Here is a 22,477-nt window from a genome sequence, read left to right as displayed (position 1 = left end):
TTTGCACATCCAAAGATTATCTGAAAATTATTGATCTGCTATATTCTGGTTGCTTTCTGCTGTCATTTGTTTGATACAGTAGTTCCCTGGGGCTTGTTAATGATTATAATGAACTGAGGAGAATGGCTTTCCTAGCCTCAGACACTAAAAGGTCTGAATTCTAAGAATCTACAAAATGGAATGAAAAAATGAGAAACAACTTTATGACCACAGGAGGACTCTGGTTTTGAGGGAGAAAGGATGTTCTCTGTTCTTTTTCATGGATAACTTAAGATATACCTGCAGCTTTTTTTTTTTTTAAGAAAAATTGCAACTGTGGTCACATCTTCAAGGAGGTTTACCTACTGCCAGCTGGTGATGCACTGGGTGGTAATTCACATGTGTTGCTTGCTCATCCCCTGTGTGTGGTGCTCCATTGATCATCTCGCACAGCCATAGACCTGTTGATTTGCTCCTCTTTTTGTCCGTTACACAAATTGCAACACAGCCTTATGTCCTGTCCCTGGCCACAGCTATTAGAGGAACTTTTTCAGAAACTCTGCAGTAGATGGCTGTGAAATATGTCCATGGTGAAATATGTCCGTGGGCGTTTGCTTTCCTGCAGCTCTGCCTTTTGCTTGTACGGATGGACCCATTCTTCGTGAATCTTGAAAGTGTCCCCCGGGGTGGGGTGGGCGGTACTACCTCCGAGCCGCCAGGGGGAGCCCGAGCGCGGGGTGGGGCGGGGCCCGCGGCCCTGAGGTAAAGGCCCCGGTGGAGGCGGCGTCCCACGGGGCGTGGCGTCGCCCCCAGGGGGAAGAGCTCGCCCGTGGGGTTTCCCTAGCCCACCGCTTCCCCCCGACGGCCCAGCCGATGCTGGCGCGGTCCCGGTTGCCGAACCTCCTGCTCCGGCTCTGCGCCGTCCGTCCCAGCCTCGCCATGAGCAGCGCCACCGGCACCGTCACCATCCACCAGCCCCTCAACTACCGGGCGGGCGCCCGCGTTCAGCCCGCCGACGGCGGCCAGGCCGAGGACGTGTATGAGCCGGCCACAGGTACCGCCCCGCTGCCTGCTCGGGGTGGGGGGTTAAACCTGCGCTGAGGCGCGGGGCCGGTGCCCGGGAGCTGCCTCCTTGTTACTTGCTTGCAAGGGCCGGGTGTCTTCGGCTTCTCCCAGCTGCCCACATCGGATGCCGCCTGTGCAGGCGTCCTGGACGCCGTGGTGTTTCGGTGGCTGCGTTTTGCCTCCTGCAGTGCAGGTCCGTCATCAAACTTTTTAGCAGAAATCGGCTCTGACTCTCAGTCAAGCAAAAAATCGAGTGGTGCCTGATCTTAGCAAAGGACACGATTTAGACGCTTCTAAAATTATTTTTTTTTTAATTGGAGATCCCTAGGTTTCAGCAGAATCACTTCAAGAAACAGAGTATTTAACTATGCTGAGGAATCTGTAACAGAATCCTGAAGCTGGTAGTAGAAGTATAACAAACTCTAGTGGGAAACGGAGGAATTTTATAACAATTGGAGCTAATTAGTAACTAGAACATGACTGTGCAGAATGGCAGATCTTTTAATTCAGACCAGCTGAATTGCAGTACCTCTTCTATAGCCAATTACAAATCAGTGGGAACCATAACATGAAGTTTTGTAGCCTGGTATAGGTGGCTAGACTGAAGTCTTCGAGGTTTGATGCAAGATAAACCATAGTCTTTTGTGCCCCTTTTTTGAGATTTCTGTCTTATTTATTTGCTGTTTAAAATGTACCCAGGTCGTGTGATAAGCAAGCTGCTCTGCTCTGGGGAGAAGGAGGTCGATTTGGCTGTGCAGAGTGCAAAGGCTGCCTTTAAAATATGGAGCCAGATGTCTGGCATGGAGCGGAGCAGGGTGCTGCTGGAGGCTGCCAGAATTATTCGGGTATGTTGTGGGAGCTTGCCTCTTTTGGAGAGGCATGGTTCTGTCTCTTAGCTTTTTTGTGGGCTAATGTGGCTGTCGGGGGCTTCCAGGAGGACCTCCAGAGCTCCAGGAGGAACGCAGGAGTTAAAACTCACCTTTGACCAGAAGAGACAGTAGGTTGCCTTGGGCAGGACTTTGGTCTTATCACTCTGTTCAAGGCCAGTGTGTATCTTCTCTGCTTAATTCTGTTAGAAGACATAAAACTGAAGCTATCCAGTTGAGATTTTGCAGGGCTCATACTTCTTTTCACAACTCCAAAGATTAAGCTTCACTGCACATGATTTCAAAGCTGAAACTGTGTAACTGTCACATTATTGAATTTTCAGCTTGTCAGATGCTGTTATCACGTGACTGGTGTGTGTCTTGTTTTAGCAAGATGTAGGAAAAAAATGTAGGAATGCTGGCTTTAATCTTAGACACCAGATAATACACATGGGAGAGAATACAAATAAGCTAGCTTTGTCACAAGCTGCTTTGTGAGATAACGTGTTCTTGGACATCGAAGTTAATCCCCATCGAGGCACAGATCTGCAGACATTGTTGACCAGACCTTCTTTCCCCAGCGTCTATATGTGATAAGAAACCTGTTTTCTTTCTGCCAGACTTCCGCAGCAGGGTAATATTTCTGCCTGGGAGATGGTCCGTTAAAGGACGCTTCCCAGGTGCATTGCTTTGTCCGTCCTTCACCACTGTCTCCAGTGTCACCAGGAAGTCCTCAGCTTCCATGTTGATCTTGCTGTTTGCTGCTCCTCCCAGTTTAGTTCTGTGAATTCTAATCATTGTTTACTAGCCAACTTCTCGGTTCAAGTTTGCTCATCTTTTAGATAAACAGGGATGTTAAGCAAGACTGGACCAGCAGTGAACCCCAGCAGCTGTCTGTTTGACATTCCCCTGTGATCAGTCGCCACTGGGAAATTGCTAAATAGCAATTGGGACTGTACCTTTTAGAGATGACAATTTCTCATGGCAGAGCTTGGCTTAGTGATGGCAGAGCCTTGTTTGGGTCTTGCGTGCTTGGGAAGCAGCTTTCTCCTTGTGGAGTTCTACTACAGGCTTCTCTAACGTGTTGTCACTGTCCTGTGCCTCTCACAGGAGCAGAGAGAAGAAATTGCCACCTTGGAAACCATCAACAATGGGAAATCCATCTTTGAAGCTAGAGTGGATATTGACATATCCTGGCAGTGCCTGGAGTATTACGCAGGACTGGCAGGATCTCTAGCTGGTGAGAACGTTACTGGAGTTTGTTCTTTACTCTCTGTCCTGCCACTTGCATTCCCTGGTAACTTCCATGGCACAAGACTATTTTTGCTGCTGATTTCTCTAAGAGATGGATTACTCCTTTTTCTGAAGATCTTGGAAGGATTTTCAGAGATCTCTGTCTAATGCTGCTGTGCTCTGTAAAAGCCGTGTGTCTCTGTTCTCAGTCAAAGCAAGATCTGGCCCCTGAGGCTCTGATAAAACAGGAAGGGGCATTGGTCTTCTCTACCTTCTGGCTGTTTTTCTTCTTTGCAGGTGAACACATCCAACTTCCCGGGGGATCCTTTGGGTACACTCGGAGAGAGCCTCTTGGGGTGTGTGTTGGGATTGGTGCCTGGAATTACCCTTTCCAGATCGCCTGCTGGAAGTCTGCCCCAGCCTTGGCTTGTGGTAATGGAGATACTCTGCCTGCACAAGCTTCTCTTTGAAGCCAACTGATCCTGTGGGGGAGAGTGATTGGGGGAATAAAGTCTAGGATTACCTTGAAGGAGGTGTTGAAGGATTAGCAGAACCTTCAGGCTGTTACCCTAGAAGGAAGGGAAAGGAAATGGAAGCGGGAACACAGCAGATGCTAAGAGGGCAGGAGTGCATCAGGAAAAAGGCTGATTGCTTGGCTTTGTACCAGACAAGGAAGGTCTCTGGAAATGTCTGCTGTGCAGGACCAGCAGCCCCGTCTCCCCCAGCCCTTCTGAGCAGGAAGGTGCAGTTCCTCTCTTTCACTGGTTGCAGTGTTCAGCTGAAACTGTTTCCTCCTCTCTTGGGGGGGATCTTCTGGGATCTGTTGAGACAAACTCATTGTGTGGGGCAGTTTGTTTGTTTGTTGTTCTTTTCCCTAAAGCAGTTTGGCTGTTAACTCCACCTTGCCTCTATCTGGGTTCTCCTAGGCAATGCAATGGTCTTCAAGCCCTCTCCCTTCACCCCCATTTCGGTGGTGAGGTTGGCAGAGATCTTCACAGAGGCCGGTGTGCCCAAGGGGCTCTTCAACGTGGTGCAGGGTGGAGTGGCCACAGGCCAGTTCCTCTGTCATCACCCAGATGTGGCTAAAATCTCTTTCACTGGCAGTGTGCCAACTGGCATCAAGGTAAAGGCACCTTCTCACTCAGGGACACAAGGGGTCTGTAGTGCCAGCCTTCCTGGTGTGCTGTGGATGTTGATACCTCCTTGAGCCTTTCTGCTTGTAAAGATGGGGTGCAAGCTGGCATTTTTGGGTGTGAGCAAGGAGCTTGCACGTACAGGGTTACACTGGGGCTCCAGTTAGCCCACTGGGCATGGGCTTGGGCACTTGGTCCTTTCAGAGGAAGCCCCTTGGTCATCTTCACTTGTTTAGCCCCTGGTTGCAGTGAAGTCTCTGAGCTGCTAAAGTGGGTATCTATGTGGGGAGGAGGGTATGTAAAACAGAGCAGCACTGGGAAAATGTGTGAGCGTTTCTGGCAGTAACAGTTCAGTTTAGCTGCATATAACCTACTGTTTTTAAGCAAGAGGTTAGTTTCTGTGAATTTCTCACCCTCAATTTATTCTTCAAAAAATTAAAAGTCCCTAAAAAGACTTTTAAAAACAAATTCTGATTTGAAAGAGGGGAGGTGTTGCCCCTTGAACTCTCCTTACATGCCTGTACCTGTGGGGTGCAGTGACACAGATGTAGTTACAGCTGTCCTCTGGGCTTATGCTGAGCACAAGACTTCCTGCAAATGACTCCTCAGGTTTACTTGCTTTTATCTTTTAAAAAAAACAAGCCCCAAACCCTCTGAGACTGTCCCCAGTCTGAACTAAACACATCTAGGAAACCATGCTTGCCCTTCATGCTTCATCTGTTGTTGGTGAAGGGCCCTGTGGGAACTCTCCCCTTGAGTGTCTCTTACCTCCCTCCACCAGCCTCCCCTTTGGCAGTGGGTCACTTGTCTTTTCTGTCCTTGTTTCCATCAGATCATGGAGATGGCAGCTAAAGGGATCAAACCAGTCACCCTGGAGCTGGGGGGAAAGTCCCCCCTTATCATCTTTTCGGACTGTGCCTTGGAGAACGCTGTGAACGGAGCCCTCATGGCCAACTTCCTTACGCAGGGCGAGGTGTGTGTCTGTGGGGCAGGAGTGGTTCTCCTTGCTGTGGTGGGGTGGCTTGAGAACCAGGTGGCAGAGCCAGCCTGTGACCTTGCATGATGAGGGATGCCCTGAAGCTCCCATCTCGCCACCAATTTCTTTATGCAGTGTCACAAGGGATCAGAAGGGACACCCTTGCAGAAGCTAGCGCGGGGTGTCCCAGCGGAGCATGCCTTAGCCGATGCCCTGTCCTTTGCAGAAGTGGAGCCTCTCTAGCACCCAGTACCTAGCTCAGAGCAGCAGTGCCCTGGGCTCCAGTCTGGCCACAGAAGTGAAAAGAAGCTGTGCTGGTTTCCTCTGGAGGGGCAGCAGGTTCCAGTACAGTGCGCTGAGCCACAGCCTCTGTCCATCCCAAATTTGGCATCTCCACACGTGCTGCAGGTTTTGTGCAATTCTGCTGGCAAACTGGCTTACCAGGATTATCTCTGGGAACTGAAAAGGCTGCTAAAGTTCTGTCCTGCTGGTGGTTTGATGCGTTTTTGCCACCTGGTGGTATCAGTACCACTATGTCCAGCTGTTCAGTGCAATCATGAGCAGCAGGGTAATCTAGTTGTCTTTGTCCCCAGGGACAAGTTAGCTGTTTTAGCAGCTGTGGAGGGGCTTTTCTGAGAGCCTCTGTAGCAGGACCCAACCAGGGAAGGACTGTGGAGTGCTGTGTGTCTTATTCTGAGCAGCCTGTCCGATATCCCAGGTGTGCTGCAATGGCACGCGGGTGTTTGTGGAGAGGAAGATACTGGATGTCTTCACAAAGGAGGTGGTGAAACGCACCCAGAAAATCAAAATTGGAGACCCGCTTCTGGAAGACACACGGATGGGAGCCCTCATCAACCGGCCCCACCTGGATCGTGTCCAGGGCTTTATCAAGCAGGCAAAGGAGCAGGTGAGATTGTGATGCTGCCTTGTGACTGGCCTCAAATGTCTCTTTCTTGTTAGACAAACAGACCAGCAGCTGCTTTCCTGCCCCATGCCTGCCCAGTTAAGCTGGGTTTTTGTTGTAGTTGAATTACTTGATAGGTGTCTTGGGCCACTAGATTAAAAGTGACCCAGTGCCCGTCTCTGAATCAGCCTTGAAGGTGACATGGCTTTTCATATCCTGACGTTGCCAAGTTTTAGAGGTTGTGAGATACCCAGCATGGCAGTGTGTAAAATGGGATAATCCATAACGTTTGGGCTGGTTATAAGTTGTGGTGATACCTTGCACACTTGGCTGTTACATCTTTTGGGTTCCAGTTTTGTTGGTTGCAGAAGGAGTTTAGTAAGGATCAAAGGCCAAATTTACAGGCTGCTGGAAACAATCTCTGAAAGAGCAATACGGTCTACCCAGGCTTTTTTGATTTTTTTTTTTTTTCCCCCCTCCAGGTTTTATTGTAAAGTGTAAAGATGTTTTAAATGTCAGTGCTAGGTATATGACTAGGTGTAGCCAATTTGGGGATGGGCTGGAGAAAGGGAACTGTGAGTGAAAACCAGGAGGGCTAGACAAGGATTTGGAAATGGGAAGAGGGATGTGGAAGGAGATGTGAGGAAGGAGAGGAGAAATCCCCATCTCTAAAGCAGGGCATTTGATGGAGGTAGTTGTGTTTTGCCAGGTGGTGTGCAAAGGGACTGATTGACTTGCTAATGAGGGAATTCACACCATGTGAAGATGTGGAAGTTAATGTGATGCCAGCTGAGGATCTGCTCCTAGTTGTAGTTGCTTCCCTCCAACCTACACTGGCTCCTGTGGCACTTGCATCCCAAACCAGCATTGTTTGGACTTTAAGGATGGGACTGACTCTGATCTATCAGTGATGCTCTGTCAGCAGTCCTGACCTGGAGAGACAGCAGGGAGGGCACAGGCACGGTTTGTCCGATAGAACTGTAAACCCAGCAGGGAGTACTGGCCAGCCAGAGCTGTGGCAGCTGGGCAGGATGCTCCTGGACATTCCCGTCTACCTTCTGCTTGGCTCTTTTTTAGGGGGCAGAGGTGCTGTGTGGTGGGGACCTGTACGTGCCAGATGACCCGAAGCTGAAGAATGGCTACTACATGCGACCCTGTGTGTTAGGTATGATCCTTCCTATTCATGGTACTGTGGTCTTCTACATGGATGTTGCCGAGTTTCTTCTAGAGAAAGCTGTGTTCAGCGTAACCTGTCTCTGCATACATCCACAGTGAGGACAGGCACTGGTATGGGTGAACTAGAGAGAGTTGAGGCACCTAGGAACTGCGTCCAGAGAAAATGTCTACTGTTGGAGGGTCTGACAGGACACATGCAGTTAGTGCCTTTGCTGCCTTGACATGCAGGATGGGACTTGCTCCTCTGCTAGCCAAGCTGGGGGGGGCTGTGCAGTGCCGAGTGCTGTCTCCGAAGGCTGCGTGGATTGCTGAATGCACAGGCTGTTCTGCTAAATCTTCCTCCTGAAGCACATGTGCTCTGCCATGCTTCCAGGGAACTGCACGGATGACATGACGTGTGTGAAGGAAGAGATCTTCGGGCCTGTCATGTCCATTCTGCCGTTTGACACGGAGGAGGAGGTTGTGGAGAGAGCCAACAACACCAAATTCGGCCTAGCAGGTGGTGTCTTCACCAGGTATGACTGGGTAGCGTGGCTGGTGTGGAAGCAGTCTAGGGAGGGGAGGAAAAGGGAAATACTGCAGCAACTTGATGTTCCTCTTGCAGTGCCCAGCATGGGCATGGATATCCTCTTTCAGAAAAGCTGAAGCAAGGGATTGCCAAAAGGGAGCTTTGTACATGACTGCACGCTTCCTCCCAGTTTTTCCTGAGGGGTTAGGTGGGCTCAGCTGTCCTTCAGACTCCTTCCAGCCTGCACTTGGCCCGCTGCCTGCCTTCCTCCATCTCCAGGAGACATGCACCAGGAGCCTGCCATGCTGCTGAAAGCGCACAAAGATGGCTGTTGGCCACTTGCCGCAGTCTGCTTTGCTGGTGTCTTTGTCCTGCCCTCTCAAATCAAATGCAGTTTTGATTGTCCTTGGGAATAGGTGCTACATCCTTTGAGCAGGCAGAGACAGAGTAGGGCAGGTCAAGCTCCAAAAACCACTGTGACCTGCTGGCCTTTCTCTAGTGGGATGTCAGCTGGCAGGGGAGGAGGGGATGAATGGGAAGGGATCCAGCTGAATTGCCCTTTTCCTGCAGGGATATCCAGAAGGCTCACAGGGTAGTGGCTGCTCTCAAGGCTGGGATGTGCTTCATTAACAACTACAACGTCAGCCCTGTGGAGCTACCTTTTGGAGGATACAAGGCATCAGGTGAGCTCTGTTTGACCCTCCCTGGTATGACTACGTGCCAGTTACAGGGGGTATGAGTGGTACCTGGCACTGCCTGGAGCTGTGTTCTCACTTCTGACTGTCCCTGCAGGATTTGGCAGAGAGAACGGGCGGGCAGCCATTGAATACTACTCGCAGCTGAAGACTGTCTGCGTGGAGATGGGTGATGTGGAATCTGTGTTTTAGTGGCTCTGGGGCCTGCTCAAGGGAGCATCAGCCAGTTCTTGCCTGTCAGCCAGAGATGTGGATCATTTACACAGCAATAAAGTGCTCTAAAATTGTAAGTGCCTGGAGGGGAGCGTAGCTGAAGCAGCATTTAGCCACCCTGCTCCTGCAAGGGGGGATGTACACACAGGGCTCAGCCTGTGGGCCTGCTCTGTCCTACATGGTGGAAGATGGGAACCTCAGAGTAGGAGGTAGCAATATGGCTTTCAGCAGCAGTACGTGCAGCTACGTAGGTGTTACCAGAGGCCTGTCAGTGGCAGAGGCCCAGCCCAGGCTGTTTCCCCTGCTGCATGCCTTGAACCCCATTACCTTCCACCCTCAGTCAACTTCAGTTTTGGCTTCTTAACAGGTATGACCCTACTTGATGCGCATATAAGCTCTTGGACACATTGATATCCTGTAGCTATAGGCTCTGTCTATTCTCTGACTCCATAAAAGCCTTAAGGGTAGGATTGTATTTTTTCCCCTCTAGCCTTCTTTTAAATACAAGTTTTGTTTTTTCTATCTGTACCTCACTTCCAAGGTGAGACAAAATATTGTGGGGGTGGTGAGCTGATGCTGCCTGGAACAGGCATGGCCCTGAGAATCATCTTCACACACAGAGCATGGAGCACAACTAGAGTGGTAGCAAGCTCCAGTATAGGATAAAGTGCTGCCTCTCAAGAGAAAGCTATTTGACTGACTTCCTATAGGCCTACTGTTCTTTATAAACATGATGGAGCAACAACTTTAAATGTTTGCCTACATCTTTTTTTAGCAATCAAATAAATATTAATTCTGCTTGGAACATCTTATTGGAGAGTGACATGAATTGAGGGGTGCAGAAATGTAGTTGGATAGAGAGCAGGGCTGTTGCTGCACGGGTTAAACAAACGGATTGCAAAATGGCTTTTTGGTCACCAAAATCATAAAAGCTAGAACATCTCTGCCCGACAGGCAGATTTCTGTGGTTCTACAAAACTTTTTAAAGCTCTCTATAATTTTAGAATGAAAATATAGAATTGACAACTTCATTTTATTAAATGGAGGGGAAAAAAATTGATAGGAAATGAAATGTTCCAAAAGAAAACAGAACAAAAATCTCTTTAGTTTCCCAGGCAGCCATCGCAATGGTCAGTTAGTCCTGGCAGATCCAGCCAAGGTGCTGGCAAGCTGAATACACGCCTGTGCCCACCAGCCCAATGAGTGCAGCTGAACCAATGGCCCCTCTTCTTCGGTTTTTTGGATCTGGAAAAAAGACATGTTTTGTCAGTTCAGCAGCCCATCACTGAAAGACTAGCCCATCCTGAAAATTAGAGGGAGCAGGAACTAGAGATAAATCTCAAGGCAAAACGGCAGGCACCAGCTCAGGCCATACACCTGCCCTCAGTCTGTGCTATTATTAGATTAGTGCTCTTCCTATCAGTAGGAAAAGCGTACTGCAGAGTTAGCAGCCTGTGGACCTGCAACCTTTTGTCTACACCCTGACTGGAAGCTTTATGCTGCCTCTTTGAGGTAAGCTGGAGGAAGGAACCCTGAGGCCACTGTAAGAGACTTGAGTTTCCAAGCACCAAGACCTACCTCCTGTGTAGTAGCCATAGGCATAAAGGATTCTCCCAAGGATCCAGGTGATGCCAAGCCCTGTGGCAATCCGCTAGAGAGAAAGAAGAAGCATTAAAGGTTTTGGAGACTTGCTGCTTGCATGTACTTAGCTGTTACAGCAGCCCTGCTTCAAAGAGGCAACCACCAACTACAGCGTGGGTCCTGACCTTGCTAGGACAACTGGGAGTTGGCCTGGTGGAGGTGGGTGACTGATGCAACGTGCTAGGATGAGTTTTGTATAGGAGGAGTCACTTTCATAACACCTATGGGGAGGTAGCATGTGATGTGCTGCAGAGCCTTGCTGTTTTGCAGCACAACTCTTCCCAAGCAAGAAATGGTTAAGTCATACAGGCAGCAGGTGCTGAATGTCCTTTCACCACTGTCCAATTAGTGAGCTAGACCATGTGCCAGGATCTTGGAGGCAGCTGTTGGTCCAAGCCCCACTCCACTACCTCCAGCAGGTGTACAGGTTTTCCTGTTGCAGGTGCTAGACTTCTACCTTGCCTCTTAATTCAGAGCTTGCTGCAACATGGCTCCAGTTTGCCAGATTTACTTATGCTGCTTCCTTCCCTCTCTGAAAAGGAATATTCAAGAACAACCTGATTTGTCTGTTGGTGGCTAAGAAAGAGCTACTAGTTTTGGCCTCTCCCACATACCTGCCTCTTCATGAGTTGTCTAAATCGTTCAGTTAAAAATAATCCAGGCTTTTTTTGATCCTTCGTGCACCTCCTTTGGTGGTGGGAGTGGGAAGATCACCATGTTCCCCATCTATTCTTATCAGAGAAACTCCTTGTGAAAGTGTGCTTAGAAGGGGGAGAAAGGGTTCCTGTTCTCCATGCAACCAGCTGCTGAGTAGCACTACTGTAAGCCCAGCAGGACCCTGCAGGGCTTGGAAGACCCAGGCAGGGTTGGAGGCATCCTTGCTCATGGACTGGAGGCTGTGAATGCTTCGGTTTGTCCGACAAGGCACCCTTAGGGGAAGGAAAGGGGTCTAAAGCTGAGCAGTAATGAGTTTATTAAATACTTGTGATTCCCCTACACAAGACCTTCTACCACAACGTTTTCAGAAGGGGCACAGCTTTGAAGTGTGATGTGGCTAAGCGAAGCAGGCTGCTGTCTCCGGAGGGGCTAGCTTGGCCTACTGCTCCCCACCCTCCCCAAGTCAGGGAGCAAGAGCAGAGTTCAGTCATGCAGAGCTGCACCGTAGCATCGCTTACCGGGTGGTGGATTCCACCAGTGGCTAAGAAGAACAGGAAGGCAGGGTAAACCTCCAATCTGAAAATAAAAGTGAGGAGGTTGTGTTGGTGCTCAAGTTGCTTACAAAGAGGAAGCTCCAGAAACGCAGATGCTGTGAGCGTCCCCTGCCAAGGTCTCTGTTGGGCCTGACTGTTACAAGTCTCCATGCTCAGGAGAGCTGTGCTCAGTGCTGTGGCCACAGATAGAGATAAGAGGGAATCTGAGCATGCACAGACTTTTAGGGACTTCCCCCCCATCTGTGCCTCTCTCCAAGGCCACCCACCCCGCCACTCTTTCCATTTTGTGCCCTAAGACTCTGCTAAATACTACTTACCACCACCTAATCCAGGAGGAGTTGTTCCTCCCAGCACCCCTCTGATGTGCTGTTGCAGCCTGGTCCACATTAGCCTCTCCCCAGGGAGATCTGGGCAATGTAACTTCAGCAGCCCCTAGACAGGCTCTTCTGGAAACAAGACCCAGTGTGCTAAGGCCCATCCATGGAGGCAAAGAGCCAGGCACTGGGTAAGAGGAGGCTGCTTCACAGCCCTGTCTCACAGTTTAAGGTACAGTAAGGAGGGAGCACAGTCTTACTACTAAGCATTACACGGCCATGTGTTTTCCTCAGACATTGAGCCTGAACCCAAGCATGTGGCAGCAGCGAGTCTCTAGCTGTAGGCCCTGCTCCACAGCCCTGTGTATTTTCAAGGTCTGCATTCATACATGATACTCACGTGTTCTGGTGTGCACGCTGTATGCAGTTGAATATATGCCCGTGTTCAGGGTCTGTGCTGTACATGGTTGGATACTGCCAAAAAAATAAACCAGCAGCAAAACATCAGCAAGCACAGTCTGGGCTCTGGAGCCTGGTGTTCTCCAGCAGGGAGGAGCGTGCCCTGCAGTACCTCTCCCCAGGGAGCCCACAGCTGCATAAGTACTTGCAAGATCGACTTGTATTGGCAAGTTAGAGCCTGTCTCCTGCCCCATGGCCCACAACTGCTTTGTTGAAATGTTGCTGCATGCCTCAGGCCACTTCCTGAACTCCCTGAGCAACCTGGCTACCACGGAGGTAGCCCTGCTTTGAAGAAAAGATAGCCAGCTACTGGGTGACCTCCCTGTTTAAATCTCATCCCTCTGGCGGGGACAGCAAAGCAGCGTTACTGAGGACATGCCCCCATAGCTCCTCTGGGGAGCTGGCAGCAGCCCATCACCCAGGAACAGGCTAGGAGGACACTGCCTTCCTCACCACTGCAGAGCTGAGCAGCCAGCCGGAGCTGCTGCTTGGCTGCAGAGGCTTCTCCCAGCCTGAAATCCAGTGCTCTGTGCACCATTTGCACTGGGCGTGTTTGCTACAATCCTGACTTCACGCAGTAGGAGTGGGGTCACCCCAACAGGCACCGGGGGTCTGCAGCACATGCCCGGGGCTGTCCTTGCACCGGCCCCTGCTTGCCACTTCCCTGGGGAAAGAGCAAAGGAGCGTTTGCACTCAGACACAAGTGGCATAGCAGCCTCTGCATGCCATCACCCTGACTCATAGACAGGACCGGCCACCCCCACCCAGCCCACAGCCCTGCCCGGCTCGTGGGCTCCTCGGTGGATGCCGAGGGAAGGTCACTTTGAAATACCTTGTGATAGGGCTCATGTGCTCCCTTTGACCTTGAGAAACCCTCCTGTCACTTTTGTTCCACTGAGATCCCTTTGCTCCCAACGCTGCACTGGCCTTCTTTGCAGGAGAAAAGGCTGTGCAGTTTCTTGTTCATCAGTGTTTCCGAGCTCAAAGCCTTGTGCTTTCAGCTGTCTTGGCTTGGTGCCAAGCACTTGATCTGCCAAACCCCAAGCTCTGTCGTGCCATCTGCTCCAGTCCGGAGAGCCAGAATGGCAGCTCCATCCCTTCTGCACTTGTGTGGTGTGGCAGAAAGTGTCAGCAGGTCACCCAAAAATAAGAAAGATGTTACCTAGCTTGTCTGCAACATCTCCTGCAGACCGGCTCCAACCCTCCCGTTCCCTCAGCCTGAGCACTCACCTCCACATTGTACTTCTTGCGGGCCTTGGCCACTTTCACCGCGAGGTGTGTGACCAAGACAAAGCTGGCAGCCCCCGTCAGGATGATGTAGCCATACTCCTTTGAGAGAACAGCCATCTCGGTGCTGACAGAAAAAGAGAGCCCATTACTATTTTGGGGTGTGGCTGGAGAAGTGGCAGCTCACTACACACAGATATGTGTGTTTGTGGAAGAATTGCTGAGCATGGACCCAAGACCTCCCAGCACAGGGACTGGCTGAAGGAAGGGAGAAACGGTAAGTTGGGGAATTTTCACCTCTTAGTGCCTGCTGGGTATTAAGCAGCACAAACCAAGGGCGCTCTGCTCAGTTCTTGTCAAGCAAGCCTTAAAATCACTGAAGTGTTGGTGGGAGATGGTGTCTGGAGGACCCCAGTCCAGCCACCAGCTCAGAGCAGGACTACAGCCAACAGTAGGTCCCATCAGCTCTGGCTGTGGCTAGGTAAGTCCCACAACTTCACTGACACAGCGCTGTGCCTGCAGGGATGCTCTGGATGTGTGGGCAAAAGCTGATTGTTCATGGCCACTTGCAACACCAGAGCTAGGGGCCACCAAATGAAGTTGGGAAACAGATTCAAAACAAACCAAAAGAGGGGGTTTTTTATGCAGTGGGAAACAGACCTGTGGAATTCCCTTCCAAGGGATGTTGTGAGTACAGACAGTTTTCATAAACTCAAGACTGGGCAAGCTCTAGGAATAAGAGGTAAACTGGGAATTACCATATAGGCAAACTTGAACTGGCTCAGAAATCCCTGGAGCTGAAAGGAGCTGGGCCACATGAATGGTTAGTTTGAACCACTAAGGTCATCCTTACATAAAATAATAAAACCCACCACAACAGTTGCAAGAATAACTGAACCTTTTCAGTAAAGAGGCACTGGCAAGACGAGTGATGCTCACCCCTGCAGCTTCAAGGCACCCTCTCAGAGTCACAAGTCAGTGAACAGCCCCCAGCAACATGCAGCTGCTGGCATTTACCAACATCTGCACAAGCAAGTCTGCCGGCCAGGAGACATAGGGCCTGTGTGGTTTGCATTTAACGGTTCTGTGCTTCCTTGCGCAGGCCTGAGTCAGAAGCACGGAGCAGAAGGCACATCCAGCAGCCTCCACCATGCTGCCTTGCAGCAAGGCCACGTTGCATGCTTCTCCCTCCTTCCTGCTCCCCATCTGCTGGACCTGCCGCCAGCCTGCACTGCTTGACCCAGAGCACTCCAGCACCCTCCCTGGCTGCAAGTGAGCACAAGGGCCCTTCCCTACAATCATCTGGCACTGGTTCTCTTGCACAGTCCCAAACCTCAGATGTTTTCTGTCTGCGTGACCCAAGATGGTGCTGCATCATGTGGCACAGCAGAAGGCAGCAGAGACCTCTCTCCAGCACTGAGACCATACCCTCTCCAAACCAAACCCTAGCTGATACCTATCTCCATCTGGTGCCTCCATGATGTAGCAAGGTTCTGGTGTCTCCTGCACTGTCCCACCAACACAATCTGTCAGTGTGGGGGAAAATGGGCCACATCACAGAACCGGTGCAAACAGCCTTCCTATTGCAACAGCGCCTGCACCCCTCACAAGGGATCTTCAGGGACCAGATTTGCAAAGGGATTATTATTGATGGAGCAAGGTGAAGACAACAGGTTTGTCCACATGAAGCTGGGTAAACAATTATCAGTAAGAATATTCAAAACCTCAAGTAACTAAGAAATGTCAGCTGCACCCACATGCAATAGAGGTTAGCGCCTGACAGATGAGACACTGAAAATACAACACATTCCCACCCGGTAGAGCAGGCTGATGGTCACATTTCCCCCTTCAAATTACAAGGTTGGTGGAAAACCCTGTCTGCCAGCAAGGACCAGTATTTTATCTTCACAGTGGTAAGTTATAATCTGGGGTTTTATCTTAGCAGCAAAGAGCACGGTTCAGTCCCAGCAAAGCATTAAGCCAGGTGTATTATAAAGCTGCTACGCTTACGCTACTGGTATAAAACTCTACTGTGAGCCTTTGCTCTAGTCATCTGGAGCCATATAAAGCACTTCAAAGTCCACAGGACTTTCAGCCTCTCTCCGACTGCACACCTTGCGGCTGTTTCCGGATTCTGTGCCTTGTGCATTTCAGCAACCTTTGTCCGCAGCTGCAAGGACTTTGCTGACAAGCACTGGCGCGGTGCATGAAACTGAATTTGCATCTTCCGTGCAGCAGTGTTTTCAGGCCGGAGCCACACGACCAAGAGATTCTGGAGCATGACACAGCACAGACCGGGAGCTGTAGCAGAAGAGCTCCTCGGGGGTGCTTCTACTCCAGAATAAGGGTTCTCACCAAGTTTGCCATGACACTACAGTTATTATGAGTCAGCAAAGCTGATTAAGTCTCCTCGTGCAGACCCACGCTTGGATTCTGACTGCCATATACAAGGTCAGACTTGCACTCAAGCCAGGAGAGCCTTTTGTCCCCTCTGTTACCAGGCGAGCGCGCAGGCTTAGCTCCAGAGGTAGAGCTCCTTGCAAGCCCTGCGGGGTCAGACTCTGTCTAAGCAAGCTGAACGTGCCGGGGTGCAGGCAGGGCCCCGCCGCGCTCTGTTCGTCCTGCAGGCACATTCCCCCAGAGCCTGCACTCGGGGCGGGGGGGGGCAAAGGGGAAGTCAGGGAAGGAGGGTCACAGCGCTTGCTGCATTTTCTTTACCGTCTATCAGGATAATCCGCATAAGCATGCATTCGGAGCGTTCGCTCCGCCCGTGCCCCCTCCTCGCCGCGCCCCCGGCCCCGCTCCCCGCTCCCGGAGGGGCGAGCTGGGGGTCCCCGGCCCGTACTCACCCTCCGGCGCGGCGCGCAGCAGCCCAGCACGCTGCGGGACGGAGCCGAGAGCGGGGCCGCGCCTGGGCCGGGTCTGCCCGCGGCACCGCCCGCAGGCGGGGCCCCGCGGCGGCCGCCCCCGCGCTGCCGGCGTAGCGGTGCTCGGTGAGGTCGTCGTCAACGTCGTGGGGGAACTCGTCATGTGTTGAGAGATGAGTTTGACACGGATTCATGTGGCTCTGCAGAGGGCTTTGCCGGGCCAGTGTCTTCCAGCACGCCACGAGGGTTGCTAAGGGGGCATCTGTCCTATCCATAGCTCTGCATACGTGTCCCGAAGGCATATATATCCTTAGCAGGCTGCACTGCCGTGTCCACTCTTAACCATTTTTGTCATACCGATTATACCTGAGATGAAGATTTCAGCTTTGATTCACAGTCTACAGTTTAATGGCTATAAGACAGTATGGTAATTTATACTGTGCTTGCTGAAGTCTTCTCCTGCTTTTCCCTTTTATTTCACCAGATCCTGCTAGTATCGGATGAAGAAGCCAGCATTTCACACGTGGAGTTGCTGTACTCGGTCATGTAAGCAGATACGTCTCTTGGCAATTACCAGCGTTAGCGATATGAAGGATCTTATTTACACCTCCCTTTATTCTGGTCTGTATACGCAACCCCGGGACTTTGGCATCGAAACACAAGCCATTTCCAAGAATACTTGGAGTGTATGAGCAATATTTTTTACACTAAAAAAATTCCAGTTTTAGGGATCTGTGATACAAAGCTGGAGCTGGACTTCCCAGTTCTGTAAATGTTCATAAACCGGTGGAGGTACAGGGGTTCCAGCTGCAGGGGGACAGCTGGTATCTTTTGCTGTTGCCAGTATAATAGGGAAGAAAGCAAGACCCAGTGGGATCCTGGGCCCCTAAAAGTCCTGGTTTGAATCTCTTTGCTCACGTACCTGCCGTTCTGCACCAGAAAGTTCTCAGATTTCCTGGGGCTCCAGTGAGCTATCTGGGCTGGTCCAAATAAGCTCTGCTGGGCTTTCTGGTCAAAAAGGCCTTGGTGAACTCCCTGACTACAGCAGAGTGCTGGAGCCTTTCCTGTATTTCAGGTAGCACCTCTTCAAGCCAGTCCCTATGACCCTGCTTTTCTGTGGTCTCATGGTAAAGCAGAAGTGTAAATGCCTGGTGCTGTGCACACCTCTCATGCCCCTCCCCCCCAATGAACATTTTGCCAATATCCTGAGTCCTAGAGGAAGAAGACAAGTGGAGGGGGCACAGTGAGTGAAACTGGAGCACAGAGACTTTCTTCTCTTGCAGTTTTATTTCACTTCAAAAAAAACAGCATCTGGAGCAGGACATCATGTGGGAAATTGGGCAGGAAGGGCCTGCTTTCAGTTCCCACAACAGGAGTCCAGAAGGATTTTTAGGGCTGATCCTAAGTGACTGTATCTTCCTCCTCCTCCTCTTCCTCTCCCTTTGAAGTGTGGACTTCATAGATGACAGCACAGACGCCAGCCAGCCAGGCGGCCATGGTGCCGGCAAAGAATATGCAGAAGCCAATAAGACACAGAAAGATGTAGTCTTGCTTGTCCAGCTGGGTCAGGCAGTTGAAGTGGAGCTGTGCCTCCACTGCAGGCATTTTCAGGGCACGCAGGCCTTCTGGGGTGTAGCAGGTGATGTTGTCAGCATCTGCAGAGGGAAAAGCAGAAGCAAAACTCTCTTGCCTGTGTCTTAAGCTTTAGTGAACAGGAGTCCTGCTAGAAAAGTGATGGAGGAGTTTGCTAAACTCCTGAAAAATGTCTACAGACTTCACACCCCTCTCCCTCCGTGGCATAGGTAAAATCACACAGGAAAACCCTTGCCAAACCACAATTTCCATGTTGCCAGAATGATTTCTGTGGTGTTGCCTGTGTAGGAAAATATTGCCCGTCGGATTATGCTACTGTGGCAAACTACTGTACCTGTACTGTTCATCTCTGCTGATTGAGCGCTTTTATTTTAATATAAGAGCACTTGTGTTTGGCTTTTTTTAATCTCAAACACCTTCTGAAGTGACATAACCTAAATTATGCTGGAATAATGAGGCTTGCATGCAGGGAGTCAAGTTTGACAATTAGAGTGGTTTGCAGCTGGGCATAGCCTCACCTCCTCTGTGAGAGAGGAAGAAGAAACTCGTCAATGATTCAGTTCCACTGAAATAACGACTGTGCCCTGTTGTATTGTAATATATGCAGCGATAAAATGGATGCTGGCTTTTCCCTCTGAAGTTAGCGAAGGCCGGGTGTGGTAAAAGCACCGTCTCCTTTTGGTGTCTGTAGAAGCACAGTGTGCCCTCAGCCACAGCTCTCTCCTTCTCCTGCGGGTACTGAACTCCCTGGACCAGACACAGTTACCGTGCCAGACACAGGCTGGTCACTGCTTGATGCACTGGATGGATGGGCCTGAGGGAAAGGGAGTAGTGGAGAGGAACAACCTACAGGGGATTTATATTATATTACATTACATTATATCATATATTACTGAGTGATATAGCTGCAGTGGTTGTTCATACTGGTATCTCTCATTGTCCTGAATATAACCAGAGAGCTTTTATCTTTCTATTACCCAAATCCATCTAGATTTGGGCAACTTCCATGTCAGCACCTAGACTGCACAGATCCAGCTGAGCACAAAACACTGGTGCAAAAGTGTTCTGTGAAGCAGCAGCAGCTTTTTAAAGGCCAGGATGGGGATCTGCTTGCAGCAGATTTCAGGGCTCTGTCCCAGCATCCCTTCACACTGGAGCTGTCAGCTCCTGTCATAACCCTCAGTTTAGGGCCACCTACTCCCGATGAAGAGGGAGCTGCCTTTCCTGCCTAAAGGCAGGCGGGTTTGTGATACAGCTTGTCCAGCCTGTGTACACTTACTGGCAGCGTGAAAGCTTTGCACAGCCCTCGCACCAGTCCCAGGAGGCACACGGTCTCCTGCAGACTCGCCCACAGCATCTGGCCACGACACAGCAAAGCCCAACACAGCAGGGAAGTGGAGCAGCCTCTGTGGGCTCCCTGGTTTCTTTAGCTTTCCCATTTTCCAGAGCACGGTGCAAGCATCCATACTCATACCTCCTGTCTTTGCTGCCACTGCCTTTCCTACTCCTACCCTCTCAAACTGCCTGCAGTGAGCTTTATTCTCCTGTTCCATGGTTCAGTGTGTTATCTCCAGTCTTACTGCTAAGAATAGTACTTTTCCACACTGTTCTGTAACTGCCTGTAACCTGTACGAGAAAAATAAAAAACTTTACTGTCTATAGGGAGCTTAGTACATCTAATAAGACACAGAGATGCCCTTAATTTGGTTCTGTCCTAACACCAGCTTCCATTTGCCCTTCCCTTTTCTCCCCTGGGGCTCTTTTGTGCCCCTTTCTTATTCAATGGACAGACTTTCTCAAACAATTCCTCTTTCGCAGCTTTCTCTCACCGTTGTGTCCTGCATTACTGAAAACCAAGCTTTCTTCACGAGTACGTGTTGTGCTGTGTTCCTTTTCAGTCTGGAAAATCAAGTTCATGTGCTGCAGCTGCAGAACAAAGCTTTGCCCTTGGGACCCGTGTTTTCCTGGGAAAGGGAACTGGTGATTATCCTGCCTCATGAACACTCGGTGTCCACGGCCCACTTGTAGAATCTCTCAATACAATGGGGAACAGCTGATTCTGGGATCCCAGATGATGTAAGGAAAGAAGTCTTGGATTCCCTGTTTTCAAGGAATGGCATTTATTCAGAAGCAAGCTGTCCTGTGCTGCTGCAGCACATGGGACTCAGTGCTCACCTGCATTGCACTTCTTATATTGGAAAACTTAAAAGAGAGCAAATTTGCTCTGGGGTGCTGGAGGAAGAGTAGGAACATATGGAGCATCCCAGCCATAAGGGTACAGACGCTTTTCTGAGTGCAACTTGTGTTGTTTCACTCTGACCATCAAATGTCAGCTAGGACCCAAACCAGAGCTCCCATGGTAACAGCAAAACGTCTTTCTCTGACTTCTGAGCATTGGGTCACAGTCTGATACAGAGGATCAGTCAAAGGTACCTGCTCTGAGGCCTAGGAGCACTGTGACAGCTGGAGGTTGCAGGATTTGTAATTTTTATCTGTCCTAGCACAACAGCTGCGGTGCTTTTAAGGCAAAGGGCATTGTGTTCACTCTTTGTGTACAGAAACGGGTCGATGGGGAGTCAGCAACAGTACAGCCCCATGGAAGTCAGCAGCTAAACTCTTGCTGGCTTCCACACTACCTAAACTTTTCCCGGAGACCCCATCAGTGAGAGAAGAGAACGGAAGAGGAGCTGCCTGACTTTCAACCTGGTTTTGTTTTCAGCATTGAGCAGAATTGCTGTAGAGGTTGCACGAATGAGGTCTGCCTGCCAGGCACGTTGTGCAGGAAGAGGCTAGCGGGAGGTGTTTGAGGTGAAGGGGACACTGGCCAAACGGTGGAGAGCTCAGGGCTGGAGAGGCTGCCCTGAGCAGGGCAGAATGGAGGCAGGAGAGCATTTCCACAGAGAGGGGGAGTAACTGATCGTTACAGACATGCTCGTACTGCGGCAGCACCAAACGATCAGAGCAGATGGAGACAAGGCAGGAAATTCAGAGCAGCAGCTTTCCCAGCACAGATCTCCCCAGAGCCACGTTGGGCTCCTCGTTCTTGGCACTGCAGCCACGGGGTGCTGTGACTCGCAGGCACAGGGACACCTCCTGAGGCCGGAGCCAGGCGTTTTAGAGCAGCAGCAATATCCTAGCTACAGGCTACACTTCCCTGTCCTGAGGATGTAAACAAGTCTGACTCTCTGTGGGTGGAGTGCGTGTAACCCAGCTGCTCCAATCCGTGTTTTGTGCAACACCAGAAGATGGGACCGACAGTTGACATGCAGTGGCACAGCCCTGTGAGCTGGTTTTGGGAAAGAGAACAGAGGGCCCTCTCCATTCCACACAGATCTGCAGGAGTAGGGAGGAGAGAGGTCCTGCTCACACAGCCCTCACCTGGAAAATGAACGTTGCTCTCTGTCATCCAGGTGATGAAGTCCAAAAAGGAACAGTTGCAGTGCCACAGGTTGTCACTGAGCCCCACAAACCTCAGGTTGGGCAGGTCCCGGACAGTGCTGATGTCCAGGAACGTTAAGCCTGTCCGGCTCACATCCAGGTGCCTCAGCCAGGTGTTGTTGGCGAAAGCATCCTTCTTGATGGCCACAAGGTTGGGATTGTCTGAGATCTTCAGCACCATCAGGCTGAGGAGGTGTGAGAAGGTGCTGAAGGTGACCTGTGTGAGGTTGTTGAAGCTGAGGTCCAGATAGACAAGCTTGGCCACACCAATGAAAGTGAAATCCAGGTCATCCCCCAAGAGGTTCTTCCTGCAGTCCAGATAGACCAAATCAGCCAAGAAGCTCAATTCCACTGCCGGCAGGTACGAGATGTTGTTTGCTGCCAGAATGAGCTGCCTGGTGTCCAGTGGGATGGCCGCAGGGAACTCCTGCAACTGCTGCCCTGTGCAGTTCACTTCCAGGTACTGACAGCTACACCTGCTCGGGCAGTTGATCCTCTCTGATGCCATCCCCATCCCCAGAAGAAACATGAGGCTCAGGGACCGTGGTCTACCTGAAGGAGACATGGTCTAAGACCTTCCAGGCCACTCAGCCCTTTGGGGACTGCAAGCAGCCCTATGGAAGCTGCATTACCATCACAGGCAGGCCGAGGAGGTGTCCAGCTGCAAGGCTGTCAGGAAGCACTTTGTGTCTGTGACTCACCTGACTCCTTGGCAGAGCGCCCAGCTGGAAACCGAGCCCGGTTTCTACATCTGCAAGTGCGGAACAGTGGCTGGAGCGTCTCCATGTTGCACCTGGTGCCAGATGACACCTCTGTGATGTCAACGGCTTGCAAAAGCTGCCCAGCTTCAGGGACAGTGCTGTGACCTTGTTGGCCAAACGGGAGCTGCTTTCAGCTGAGTGGAGGTGTGGGAAAGGTGTGCATTGGATGAGAGCATCAAAATTGTGCAGGCCGGGTGTGAACAGTGCAATTTTTGTCA

General features: G+C 50.8%; 3 protein-coding genes across 3 annotated transcripts; 1 reads left to right on the top strand and 2 right to left on the bottom strand.

Moving 5' to 3' along the window:
- The first annotated feature begins 751 nt into the window (after positions 1 to 751).
- On the top strand, positions 752 to 9,559 carry ALDH9A1 (aldehyde dehydrogenase 9 family member A1). Its single transcript, XM_072866907.1, has 11 exons — positions 752 to 1,033; positions 1,744 to 1,889; positions 3,021 to 3,150; positions 3,441 to 3,575; positions 4,070 to 4,266; positions 5,109 to 5,249; positions 5,971 to 6,159; positions 7,234 to 7,321; positions 7,706 to 7,847; positions 8,411 to 8,523; positions 8,633 to 9,559. Exons 1-11 carry the CDS (start codon positions 853 to 855, stop codon positions 8,725 to 8,727), a joined length of 1,557 nt encoding a protein of 518 aa, XP_072723008.1. The 5' UTR covers positions 752 to 852; the 3' UTR covers positions 8,728 to 9,559.
- A 203-nt stretch (positions 9,560 to 9,762) lies between these two features.
- On the bottom strand, positions 9,763 to 16,605 carry MGST3 (microsomal glutathione S-transferase 3). The gene is made up of 6 exons (XM_072866908.1): positions 16,450 to 16,605; positions 13,604 to 13,727; positions 12,315 to 12,388; positions 11,565 to 11,622; positions 10,327 to 10,399; positions 9,763 to 9,993 (listed from the first exon to the last, which is right to left on the bottom strand). The coding sequence occupies exons 2-6, from the start codon at positions 13,718 to 13,720 to the stop codon at positions 9,884 to 9,886; spliced, it is 432 nt and encodes a 143-aa protein (XP_072723009.1). The 5' UTR covers positions 13,721 to 13,727; positions 16,450 to 16,605; the 3' UTR covers positions 9,763 to 9,883.
- Positions 16,606 to 17,799: 1,194 nt separating this feature from the next.
- LRRC52 (leucine rich repeat containing 52) lies at positions 17,800 to 22,078 on the bottom strand. The gene is made up of 2 exons (XM_072868284.1): positions 21,439 to 22,078; positions 17,800 to 18,122 (listed from the first exon to the last, which is right to left on the bottom strand). The coding sequence occupies exons 1-2, from the start codon at positions 22,061 to 22,063 to the stop codon at positions 17,869 to 17,871; spliced, it is 879 nt and encodes a 292-aa protein (XP_072724385.1). The 5' UTR covers positions 22,064 to 22,078; the 3' UTR covers positions 17,800 to 17,868.
- Positions 22,079 to 22,477: the final 399 nt, after the last annotated feature.

The sequence above is a fragment of the Ciconia boyciana genome, chromosome 7 (genome assembly GCF_034638445.1).
Source record: "Ciconia boyciana chromosome 7, ASM3463844v1, whole genome shotgun sequence".
Taxonomy (NCBI): domain Eukaryota; kingdom Metazoa; phylum Chordata; class Aves; order Ciconiiformes; family Ciconiidae; genus Ciconia; species Ciconia boyciana.
The sequence above is the reverse complement of the archived record's forward strand: the minus strand, read 5'-3'. Positions and strand labels throughout refer to the sequence as shown.